We start from the raw sequence: 13,500 nt of genomic DNA, 5'->3' as shown, positions 1-13,500 counted from the left end.
TAGCAATTCACTTAGACACAATATCAGTAGCCCAGTATATCAGCAAGCAGGGGGCAACCCATTCATACCTCTTATGTAGTGAGGCTATGAAAGTGTGGGAATGGGTGATCTCTTCCAACTGGTTTCTTCTTGCAATGCACATTCCCAGGCAGACAGACTAAGCCGATCCATCTTCATTCCACGAGTGGTCCCTGAAACAAACAGCAGAGCAAATTGTCAGCCATTGGGGCCTACCTTGCTGCAACCTATTTGCTTTCCCTCTGAGCAACAAATGCAGCAGGTACTTCGCTTTTATCCCTCCAAAGGGGGAGTCACCCAGGGATGCACTAGTCCATGAGTGCCCCCCCCCCCCGTTCTCCTGTATGCTTACCCTCCAATTCCACGGATCCTGAAAGTTCTGAAGAAAGTTAGCAGGTTGAAAAGTACTCTAATCCTCATTGTCCCCTTCTGCCGTCATCAGATATGGTTCCCTCTTCTTTGGTTTCACTCAAGGTATCCAACATGGATACTGGATCCCAGACAGGATCTGATCTCTCATCCGGTGGAACTCCACACTCCCAGTCTCAGATCCCTCAGTTTGACCACAAGGTTTCTCCACTTCCTCTGATTTTAAGGCAGTCCAGGCTAGCTTTCCCTGTCCGGAACATCATATTTGCTTCGCAGAAGCCTTCTACCAAAAAAAGAGTACCATAGCAAGTGGAACAGATTTTCCATTTGGGCCTTCGCCAGGAAGATGGATCCTTTTTTAGGAACAGTTTCTCCATTCTCCTTTTTCTAAGCTCACTCATCCATCAAGGGGCTAGTTTTTCCACAATTAAGTTGCATCTGGTGACTATTGCCAATTTTCACACCACAGAGGACCTAGCACCTATCTCCACCACTAGACTGTGTAAGGCTTTTATGAAGAGAATTTTCCTACTCAGGCTCCCCATTAAGGATCCTTTTCCACCATGAGATTTGATGTTGGTCTTGCTAGGTCTCAGTCAGAAACCTTTTGAAACAGCCACCGCCTGTGATCTAAAGGTTTTATCTTGGAAGACTATCTTCTTGGTGGCCATTGCTTCTGCCAGAAGGGTAACAGAACCTCAGGCCTTGCCTTCAAAACCACCATATATCAACTTTTTCCTTGAGAACGAACCCTTCCTTTACTCCCAAAGGGGCCACTGAAAAAAATCTTAACCAATCTCTCCATCTGCCAGTTTTTTCCCTAGCTATTCTAATAGGGGTGAGTACATGCTTCATTTACTCGATGTTCATAGAAAATTATTTTTTCTATCTGTACAGAATAAAGGACTTCAGAAAATTGGAACAGTTATTAATTTTTTTCACCCAGTCATTTAAGCAGAGCAGTGTCAAAAGTTGCTCTTGCAAAATGGATTGCTAGCTGTATATCCATTATTTATTCATTGAAAGGGTTACCACTTCCCCATTCCCCAAAAGTGCATTCTCCATGGTCGATGTCCACTTCCTCGGCTTTTTCATCCAGGACTTCAATTGGTGAAATTTGTGCTGCAGCAACCTGGTCGAATTCACATACCTTGTTTTGCGTTATAAATTGGATGTCTCCACGAATAGAGCATCTTTTGGCTCCATGGTGCTCAGGAATATCCTTCCATAAGGGCCACCCAAGAAACCACATAGCTGAGTACTCTGACCCCAGTGGTGAGGACGAATGAAATAGACAAGATCAGAGGAAATGAGCCAATGATGATTACAGCAGTGTTTGTAAGGCTCCAGCCAATTGCAGATTATGATGGGGTTGAGTTGAATTAGGTGAAGCCATATAAATTTATAGTATTGTTTGAGGTGTTAATGTTTAGCATTTGCCAGCCAATACTTTAGTCATATTTTTTTTTTATTTTTATGGGATGTTTGCTGAAGTCTAATGAAGGAACTATTCAGCAGTGCCAGTGTTACTTCCTGGGGATAAGTATAAGTCAGTTATTCATGTTGTCTTGTAATTGTTTAGTCTAAGGGAGGAGATAAAAATGTTGGAGTGTTTGTAGGATGATGGGAAAGTTGTGTATTTTTGTAGATTGACAACTCCACCTCCCCTTTTATGTAATATGTGAAACTATGTATATCGTAGCCTGGTGGTAGGATATCTTTTTCTTTCTCATCTTGTTTTAGCCATGTTTCAGTCATTATGACTATATTGACTATTTGTTGAGCTATCCAGAGATGGAATTCTGGGAGCTTATTTTATGTACTGCATAAATGATTGTTAAAGATGTAAACCTGCAGGATAAGGGGATGAGGAGGAAGGGATGTTGCCAGCTTTTTAGTGATTTGGTGGAACTGATCCAGAAGGTCTTAGGTTAGGGTGAATGCAACAATGTAGTTTTAGCTTATGATAAAAGATTGGATAGGGACACTGGTCTTTAGTTTTAATTGTAGTATGTTGCGTTGGTTTCTGGTGTTTGGGGCTTCGGGTCAGCATAGGTTTTCTTTAGGAAATGGTTGAGGTTATAGTTGAATAGGTTTGCAGCTATGGGGAAGTATGATTCTATTAGAATACCTTATGATCATGTGGCTTTCGTTTGCAGATCGAATTGCAGTGATGTTGCATGTGCTAGAATGAGAAGGGGTATTAGGATGAGTAGTTGATAGTGTGTCATAGTTATAGATGTTAGAATTTTCAGGAAATGGGAGGCGAGAGTTTAGTGGAGTTGGTGTTGCTATAGCTGGATATTTTGAAGCAAGCACGATATAGCATTTGAAACTGGGGAAACTGGAATGGTTAGACAAAATAGTTATGGCTGTTTTGGCTTGAGATGTTATTTCAGGATGCTAGAAAAGCCATGTACTGATGATATTTCTGAAATGTGTGGAGTAGCAGTCAGATTTGCAGAGTAGTAAGGCGTGGGTAGAGAGTCACACTAATTTTGAGAATACTATATAAAGAAAGTTGTGGGGATTGGTGTTGAAGCAGGGAGTGTTGATTGAATATTATCAGCTGGTAGGTGGGAATAGTGTGCAGTTTAGATGTCTTTGCTAGGAGAATATCGTATAGTTTTAAGTATAATCTGAGTGGGGGTGGGTGGGAATTGGGTTTTGGGTAGGTGAGCAAATGGAGTGGGGCCCACCTAAAGTGAGCAACAGTGCCATCACAGAGAAAAGTCTCAAAGCTACTAGATCTGTGTGCAGGTAAGGAGGGTATACATGAAGAAAGATTTTGTACTACAAGTAAAATGTATGGACAGAAGTTAAGAAATAAACGTATATATAGAAGCCTCTCTGCATTGATATATTGCAAGGCAGCTGCCTCAAAGGGAGAATCTTGAGCTGATATTGGATGATCAAGGATTCAGCTTCCCTTCCTTATTGCACCAAGTTTTATTTTTCTATTTTGAGGTCATCTGCTCTAAACCGAATTGCCTGTAGAAATAATTTCTTTAAGTACATAATCTACAGTGGTTGTTACAAGACAGTGATGGCTATAGTAACTTGGTGGTACATGTGGCCTGTAAACTGATCTACTAGTGTAGCTTTTTGCAGTTCTTTACCTTACTGGGATACTCTCCTCCAGACAGTTTAATAGCACTTAAGGTTGCAGCTATCAAATATTATTACATAGGTAGGCTGCAATTTCATACAGCTACAACAAACGGACTTATTTTGCTAGTAGTGAACGTCTACAGTAATGGACATCACATGGGAACAGTGGCTACATGACCCTATGCTTTCTGATGGGTGTTTGCTTGGGAAGTGTCAGTGGCTTGTAGGTGGTACTTGAAGATAGAGATAAGTTGTTAAAGATCTCTCTGTAGGGATCCATTAAAAAGGCAGGGGAAAAATAACGGTTTTAAAACTTGTTAAAATATATGAGAGGGAGCTTTTAAATAGTCAGAAGAGTATATATTTGTCCAGTTAACAGACCAAAAGTGGTCACATTAGAATTAGAATGCAAGAGTTAGAAAGTTGTTAGGTTTTACAGGAGAAACTGAGCGCATACTTGAGCACTCCTTTATGCCCACAGTAATACCTTCCAAAATATAGAGATGAAGCCCCGTGAGAGTATGGAGGGTGAGTGACATGGCAAACCAAATATGATATTAGTTTAATGGCTTACAATTTCATGTTTATTTCCTACATGTGTGTCACTTGGTCTGTAGAATGATTTTTTTTTTTTTTTTTTGCTGAACAATAATTAGCTGAAATAACGCAGATTTTAAAAGTAGAATTTTATGAGTTGACTGGCTCTGTGGCATAGAGAGATTGAGACTGTGACTGCAACCCTGGTGATCTCAGATAAATGGCTCGGACACTAGAAGAACTTGGGTGGCAAAGTGGGACTGAGTGACCTGTCAGTTTGCTTATCCCAGAGGGAAATACTGGGGGGGGGGGGTGCCTGCCCAAGGTCACTTCTGCTGATGAACGACCTTTGAAGACTAGAGTCACATGGCCATGCTAATTTGAATTGCATGCAAAGGTGTGAATGATAGCACTGTGAGCCCATTGCAGATCATCCCCTTGAATGATGTGGGTGGGCATATGCAGGACCAGGCAAATTCATTATAACATAACAAAAAAGCCCTGATGGATGCCTGGATAACTACCTTGTGATAATCTTTCACCCATGGGAATGAATGGGATGGGACATCTCTGTCACTGCTGTTAGTAGTTTATTCACCTTCAGACTTCAAAAGGCTGGATGGGTTTATGGTTCGAGGAAGGGAGGGGAGAGCATGCAGCTCTAAATGACAGTATACAGCCTTATAACCCCATTGTCTATGACATAATAAATAGAGCTGCAGGTACCTTGCTAAAAGTTTTTCTTTGCAAGAAACCTTCAGATGTGACAGGCAAATGTATGTAAGAGCAAGGAAGACAACTTCCTAAAGAAAGTGTCATGAAATGTATTCAGCCCCAATATGGTGTACACTGATGAAGCTGATTATGATAAAATTGATGAATAAGAGAACAAACTGCTAAACCATGCTTTTTAATATGTGGAATTCCGAGATCATTTTTAAGGAGGAAATAGTCTGAGGAAATTAAATATTATGTTTGGGGTATAATTGTCCTTTAAAAGATTGCAAGATGCATTGTTTCTGACTGAGAATGAGTTTTGCTTTAAGTTTAGAAATAATCAGTTTTTCGATTGGTGTTTTGGTGAAGTTTTAAGGTTAATTTAGTGCTGTACAAATGTAGAAAATGAGAAATAGTGGGCCACATTATGTTTTGTTTAAGGAAACCTTTTCATGTCTTGCAGATAGAAAAACAGTCTCTGTCTGAGATGAAAAGAAGTGAATCATCATTGGTGACTACCTCTGCAAAAAAGCAGCAGGCCATGGTGCGTGGACATGATCTTTATATTCCATCAGTTGATCTTCTTACAGCACATGTAAGTGTGGCTTTTCTTAACAGTAATGTAGATGAAAAGTTGAGTCACTGATGTACTTGCATGTAAACTTTAAGATTTTGTTAAGCTATAGAATGACAGATAAGCCTTTGTAACTGAGAAAATGTAGATATTGTTGAGTAAGACTGTTTTGCACAGCTAATCTGTCCATTTTCCAGAATAGCAGCTAAATGAAATGTTTGTTTCTCTTAAGTGTACAAATCATTTGCGATTAACCTGCTTGAATGCAATCACAAATAAGTGAAACGTCCCAAATGTGAATAGCATTCAGGATTAAAATAAATCATAGGGAAAATAAGGTAATCATTTGATATTCTGAAACTTATTATTTTGAGTCCTGAAATTGTAAGACCGAATGACCGAAAATACAGACTTTTATATACTAAGCCTCAGACTGACATTTCTCAACCCATTCCCTTTTCTCTGAAGTATGGAAATCTCAGAGTTGGTATATGTAAGTTCAATGTTGTGGAAGGCTTTACCTTCCCCCATACAGCAAGGGGCATGAAGGGCTTTCTCCTAAAAAAAAAAAAAAAAAATTGTGAAGACTAGAATGACATGGGCATGCTTATTTGAATTGCATGCAGATTTGAATTGCATGCAGAGGTGTGGATTATTACACCCTGTGTTTGAAAATACAGGAGACATTCACTATTCTCCTGTGTTTTCAAACTTGTTTTTGTAAATGTCCTTCATGGATGCATCTGCAGTCATAACAACTGGGTTGTCCTGTCGTCAGGCAGCCCTTCAGTCGGCCGGATTCCAAAGTCCGGGTCCGCTCGCTGATGTCGCACTTCACCCGGCGTCATCTCTGTTGGACTTCGGTATAAAGCATCAGCCGACGCCATTTTCTTCAGTCTTTCTTGCCGCGTGGCTCAAGCAGAAGCTGTTCGCAAGTGCCGGTCGGTCGGATCCAGAGATTACTTCTACCGAATACTACTTCAAGACTTCTAAAGCTAAGTACCCCGTTGGGGACTCTTTCTTGCCTCAGCCGATGTCAGAAAAAGTTAATAATTGTTTAACCTGTGGGAAACAAATACCTCAAAAAGATTTCCACTCTTACTGCCTGCCTTGCTTAGGCCCAGCCCACGACGTAGCAGCCTGTTCGTCCTGTGCTTCTTTCAACCGACGAACGCTTAGACGTCGGTCGGAGTTTGCAGAACAGTTTTTCGGTTCTGATTTTGCGTACATTATGCCGTCGGATCCTCCGACTACGCATTCTGCCAAAAAACGCAAAGAAAAAGACCGACACTCGCGGTCCGCGGTTTCGGCCGAAACCATGGTTAAGCAAACCGCGAGTGTCTCGGTTTCGGCCGAAACCGAGAAAACTGATCAAAATACAGCTGAATCTATCTCTACAACTGAGGTCCCTGCTAGCACTCTTGAATCGGCCTCAGAAATTTTACCCACTACGGTGCTTACCACTGACTTATCAGACACTATTCCCTTGGATGTCTCTACCCCAGCACGTGGTGCTGCTAGGCCTCCAGCAGCCATGTCCATTAAGGCCTTCGCCAGGGCTAAAGCAGCCAAGACTACTAAAACAGTGCCTGTTAAACCCCCCTCAACCAGGCCCTCTTCCAGTTCCCAAATGCTTACTTTGGCAGAAGATTTAATTTCATTAATTAGAGGATCTCAACCTCACCCAGACAGGGCCTCTCAGCCCCCAGAGAAGAGACCTAGGGCAGAGCCCCATGAGCCAGTGTCCTCTGATGATTCTGCTGATGAATCAGACATAACTGACCAGCCAGAGGCTCCTTTCTCCAATTTTGAAGATTCTGATGCTGAAGAATCCATTCCAGCTGCTTCCCCACCAGAAGAATTCTCCTTTGGGGAAACCTTGCATGCCATGCGAGAACAGTTCCAATGGCAGCAACAGGATTTTCAGACTCCAGAAAAGACTTAGGACCTTTTGCACCTTCCACAGCACAGGCCCTTAGCTATACCTCCTGTTCTCTCTGTGGTGGATGATGCTTTCAATGATGTCTGCTCCGCTCCAGATTCTTTACCCCCAGCCCCTGCCAAACCAGACAGATTTTACAGGGTGCCAGATACTCATCACCACCTTTACAAGGCCCCTCTTGCAGACCCCAAAACTATTTCCCAGGGTCCCAAGGCAGTAGTCAGCGACCATAGCTAAAACCCTGTTCCTTCTGAAAGGGAAGCAAGGTCATTAGACAGATGGGGTAAAAGGTTTACACTTCAGCCACTCTCTCAGCTAGAGCTTTAAACTGTCAATTTCACATGATACAATACCAAGAGTTTATGCTTGATCAGTTAACTAAAAAGCTAACCACTGATGAATCTCTTGATAAGAAATATGTATTAGAAATGGTAAATAACATACAGCAAGTTAGTAACCATTCTTTAAAATGTGGCTATGATGCACTGGAGGCTTCATTTAGATCAGCCATGACTGGCACTGTAATTAGAAGGCATGCATGGCTAAAGGAGCAAGCTTTACCGGATCATGTTAAATCTAAATTGCTAGATGCTCCTATGGATAAAACAAGTTTGTTTGGTACACCTGCCCAGCAGGTTATGAAGAAAATGGAAGAAAAGGCAAAATCAGTCCAAACAGTTAAAGATTTTTTGCAGGTTCAACCCCAAGGTTTAGCAGGAACTGGCCTGCCAAAATTGGTCCTTTCCTGACTCCACAAGACCTCAAAGGGGCAGGAATAGACGTTCCAGAGGCAGAAATCAATCCAGAGGAGGTGCCTACAGAGGACGACAGTGGCAAGGTAACAACAGAGGCACAGACTCCACACCTGCCACTACATCAACACAGCCACAGTGACTTAATCCTAAACCCGCCTACCAGGGAACAAATAGCAGCTCCTCTAGGCGGAAAGCTAACTTTATTTTCAAAAACTGGCACCACATAACAAAGGACAAGTGGATTTTACGAACCATAGATCAAGGTTACGGTTCCACTTCCACACTTTACCAGACAAAGAGGAATGCCAAATCTACCTCCAAATCAAAAGACAGAGGCTCTACAACAGATAATGGAGTTAGCAAACATGAGAGCTGTGGAGAAAGTGCCAACAGCAGAGCAAGGAAAGGGGTTCTACTCCAGACTATTCCTAGTTCCAAGAAAGGAAAAAGTTGGAGACCAATTCTAGACCTGTCCACCCTGAATACTTACATCATTGTCCCAAAATTCAAAATGCTGACCCTACAGCAACTTCTTCCCATGCTGGGCAAGGAGTGTTGGCTGGTAACTCTAGATCTCAAGGAGGCATACCTGCACGTCCCCATTCGACCAATCTGCAGAAGATACCTCAGATTTCTTGCAGGATCAGAGCACTATCAATTCTCAGCATTGCCCTTTGGCTTATCTACTGCCCAGAGTATTCACAAAATGCCTGGCATCAGTAATCGCCCATTGCAGACTACAGGAATTCAAATTTATCCATACCTGGACGACTGCCTGATACAAGGAGACAACAAAAGCAAGCTGACAACAGATTTACAAAGGGTCATTTACTTGCTTCAAGCACTGGGATACACAGTCAATTTACAAAGTCAAGACTGATACCATCCCAGACAAGGACTTTCCTGGGAGCGGAATTGGACACAGTAAGACAAATGGCATTCCTAACTACAGAAAAACAAAAGAACTCCTCTTTACTTCTTGGCACTAAAAACTGAACAAGTTAACAGCAAGAAAGGTACTGCAGGCCTTGGGTTTCATGGCATCATGCATAATCTTGGTTCCATTTGCCAGACTACATATGAGAAAACTACAGTGGTACCTAAAGAATTTATGGTCCCAACACAGACACAGCCTAGAAACGGAAATCCCACTAATACCATGCTTAAAACAGGAGTTCCTATGGTGGGCTCAGGCATGCCAGTCAAACCCAGGACTGCCCTTCGCAAGGGTCAAGCAAGCCAGACCATCACAACAGATGCTTCAGACCTAGGATGGGGGCATATGCTGGACAAATGCGTACAAGGATTGTGGACACAGGACCAACTTCACCTGCACATCAACCTAAAAGAAATGCTGGCAGTAAAACTGGCAATCCAAAAGTTCAGACCATTTCTCAAGGAGGACCACTTGATGATAAGGACAGACAACACCACAGTCATGTGGTACATCAACAAACAGGAAGGCACTCATTCTTACCCCCTATGCAGAATGACTTTGGAGCTGTGGACCCTGGCACTCAGCTACAACATCCAGTTACAGGCAATATTTGTGCCAGGAAAAGAAAACTCTCTAGCAGATATGTTAAGCAGGACCACATCGGATGCCCACGAATGGCAGCTGCACCGGATATCTTCAAGACCATCTCAAAGAAATGGGAATGCCTCAGATAGATCTATTCGCATCACCTCTCAATCACCAGCTCAAAAAAATTCTGCACAAGGACATTCCACCCACTAGCATGGAAAGTGGACTCACTCTCCTTCAGCTGGAAAGGCCTAACAGCATATGCATTCCCACCTCTTCCCTTGATACACAAAGTACTACTAAAAATCAAGGAGGAACGTCCAAGGATAATCCTGATAGCTCCAAACTGGCCAAGACAGCATTGGTACCCACTACTGAGGAGCATGTCTCGGAACAATATGTGGCCAATTCCCTGATGCCTTTGATGCTAACTCAGAACAACTTCAGCACCATGCATCCAAACCTAAAAACGCTGCAACTGACTGCATGGAACATCACATAGCAGCTGCTAATACAGAACTTTCACAAAGAGTTAAAGACATTATTCTTGAAGCACGCAGGCCTTCAACTAGAAGGAATTATGCTGGGAAATGGAAAAGGTTTGTCATTTGGAGTTCTGAAAGAGGAAAAGATGTATCAAACATAGATATGCCTAACATTCTGGAGTATCTGGCGAACTACTTCATTCAGGCCTGTCCTACTCCTCCATCAAGATTCATGCATCAGCTATTTCAGCAGAATACAGCTTTGATCCACCTGTTTTTTCACACCCTTTGCTCAGGCAGTTCCTCAGAGGAATCAAGAATGTAAAACCTCCAAGGAAACCACCATTGCCAGCTTGGGACTTGAACTTTGTGCTAGAAAAATTGACACTATCACCTTTTGAACCAGCAGCAACAGCAGACCTACAACACCTGTCATGGAAAACTGCTTTCCTACTGGCAATTACTTCAGCAAGGAGGGTTTCAGAACTACAGGCCTTAATGGCAGTGCAACCCTTTCTAATCTTCCACCAAGATAGTGTCCATGAGGACTAATCCTACATTTATGCCTAAGGTGGTATCCAGAGTATCTTGAAACCAGGCAATCCACCTGCCTACCTTCTTTCCCAACCCACAAAACAGAGGGGAAAGAATACTGCATACCTTGGATGTACATAGACAGCTACGCTACTACTTGGACAGAACAAAAAATAGCAGAAAGACTGACCAACTTTTCGTAGCCTATGCAACAGGAAGGGAAGGAAAAGCTATTTCCAAACAGACAATCTCCAAATGGATAGGAAATTGCATACGATTCTGTTACTCCTTCCATGGAAAGCCAATTCCACAGAACATAAGACCTCATTCTACAAGGGCAACAGCCACTACCACAGCCTTCTTACGAGGAGTGGCTACCAAAGACATTATTGAGGCGGCTACTTGGACCTCCGTGCATACATTTGCCAAGCATTATAATTTACCTCTATATTCCAGATCCCAAGCAGGGTTTGCCACTGCTGTTCTGCAAGGGATCCTAAACACACCATAATTTACTTTTATCCTCCTCCCTAGTTGGCTATGGTATTCTACCCAGTTGTTATGACTGCAGATGCATCCATGAAGGACATAGTACAGTTTTGTACCTACCATAAATGTAGATGTCCGAATTGGATAGCATCTGCAGTCAGGATTACCCTCCCTCCTTCCCCTCTGTGGTACTCCTAGGGTGTTTACCCTTCTAATAGCTAGCTAGTGGGGGGATTTCTTTCATGGTGTATTTGTTTGTATTTATGTACATACATGCTTATTTTTGTGTTTACCTCTATCTTTTGGAAACATTGGCATCTATCCAAAATTTTTAGCCTTCTATAGGGCTTCTGGCATCTGGGGCAAGAAACACTGAAGAAAATGGCGTCGGCTGATGCTTTATACCCGAAGTCCAACAGAGATGACGTCGGGTGAAGTGCGACATCAGCCGAAGCCGGACCCGGACTTTGGAATCCGGCCGACTAAAGGGCTGCCTGACGACAGGACAACCCAGTTGTTATGACTGCAGATGCTATCCAATTCGGACATCTACATTTATGGTAGGTACAAAACTGTACTTTCTGGGACTCCCCTTTGAGTCTCATAATTATAGTAGGGAGGTGGAAATTAAACACCTTTGCAGGGGAACAAGCCCTTTTGCATTCCACTGATGTGGGTAGGGTTACTACCATTCACTGCAGCCTAAACCAGACCACTCTGCTTATACCTCCCCTATCCCTGCTTATCTCCTCCCCTTTCTACACCCACTCAGCCCACCAGTTGCTAATTTGTGACATAACAGGTATGTCAGGGGAAGGTGAACTTCCTCTTTTCTTGATCTTGGACACAGTCACATCACATTGATGCTTTTTAAATAAAAACACAGTGCCATTCGAGACTTAAACTATGATAATCTGCTTTTTAAAACAGAAGACTGGATTTCTGCAGTGTTTTCCAGACAATTGCTCTGATTTCTGAATAGTCCAGGAAAAAAATTGGATATGTGGCAGCCCTAGATGTGGGAGTCTGCACCTGCCACCCCTGCTAGTTATATCTCCCAACTCCAAGGCTGCACCATTATGGGGATAGAAGAAATCCAGAATATGGCAACAATTAACGCGTTTGGGGAAAAGCACAGTAGTTGCACACTAGTGACAACACAGATCAGTATACATCACTAGTGTTTTGAAAACAAGTCTAGTTCCAAAAATACTAAATTTCCGTTTTCTGCCTGTACAGCATTTATATCTGCATTTTGTCTGTCCCATGTCATCATTAATTCTACCAGTTTACTATTGAAATCTCATTGTATTGGTAATCGAACAGCATGTGGTTGAAAGGCAGTTTTTAAAGAGGCACAATGCTGAACTGGCCTACAACAAATTCACACTGCCGAACGTGCAGTGTAATTCGGTAGTCTGAGTTTGGTATTGAGTGGAGATTGCAGTACAGTGAGGAACAGGGAAATTACCCTTTTTCTCTCTGTAGTGCGATCTCAGAGTTGAGTTATATACAGTAGCTATAAAAAGTTTACACAGCCCTGTTAAAATGCCAGGTTTTTGTGATATAAAAAATGAGGCCACAATAAATCATTTCAAAACTTTTCCCACCTTTAATGTGACCTATAACCTGTACAATTCAATTGAAAAACAAATCTGTTTAGGGAAAAAATATAAAAATAAAAAAACATATGATACGCTCGTTGCATAAGTGTGCACACCTTTAAAGTAATACTTTGTTGTGTGTGCACACCCTTAAACTAATACTTCGTTGAAGCACCTTTTGATTTAATTACAACATATTCAGTCTTCTTGGGTGCACACCTGCCATCAAAAGAGACTCTGATTAACCCCAAATAATTCAAAACTAAAACCAACTCCAGCGGAGTTAATGCTCAGCAGGAAGACAAAGACCAAAGTCAAAATAACAACAAAATACCTGCTGAGCAATGCAATGAAGGGAACAAACAACGCAATGTCCAAACACTTCCAGCAAATGCGTGTTGATAAAAAGTCCAAATAATCCAAGTACGTGTTAAGAACAGAAAAACAGACTTTATTGATAAAAACAGGTTAGCGCTTTCGCAATCGCTTCATCAGACCTCTATTTACATATAAAACAATGTCTTAAATACAAAAAAAGGGCGCCAAGGACCATAGAAACTCCTTAAAGAAACAGTGTATCTAAAACACACAAGAGACATGAGAGATACAAAATATTGGCCTATACATAGTAAATGTAAGTAATATGTAACACAATATATAACATATTAATGAAATACTTAAAAATGAGAGATAATAAATAAACATTTAAAAATGTATTAAAAACCTATAATAATCAATATAAATATAGACAGTGCTACCATCACTTATTCTTCAGCCTCCTAGATCTCAAAAGGGGACGTAGGGGAACCTTCCCATTTAGACCTGGAGGCTGATCAGCCC

The 13,500-nt window shown here is 41.9% G+C and overlaps 1 protein-coding gene across 3 annotated transcripts in view; it reads left to right on the top strand.

Annotated features, from left to right (window-relative positions):
* The window catches only part of NBR1 (NBR1 autophagy cargo receptor), a 1,427,595-nt gene that overhangs the window by 569,012 nt on the left and 845,083 nt on the right, over positions 1-13,500 (top strand). For all 3 annotated transcript variants that reach the window (XM_044054653.1, XM_044054654.1, XM_044054652.1), the window contains one exon: positions 5,216-5,347. In XM_044054653.1, the coding sequence (XP_043910588.1) occupies positions 5,216-5,347 (132 nt within the window). The remainder of the gene's footprint in view (positions 1-5,215; positions 5,348-13,500) is intronic.

Source organism: Protopterus annectens, chromosome 13.part0, assembly GCF_019279795.1.
Source record: "Protopterus annectens isolate FY-2018-M chromosome 13.part0, PAN1.0, whole genome shotgun sequence".
In the NCBI taxonomy this organism is placed as follows: Eukaryota; Metazoa; Chordata; order Ceratodontiformes; family Protopteridae; genus Protopterus; species Protopterus annectens.
This window is presented reverse-complemented; position numbering and strand designations above follow the sequence as displayed.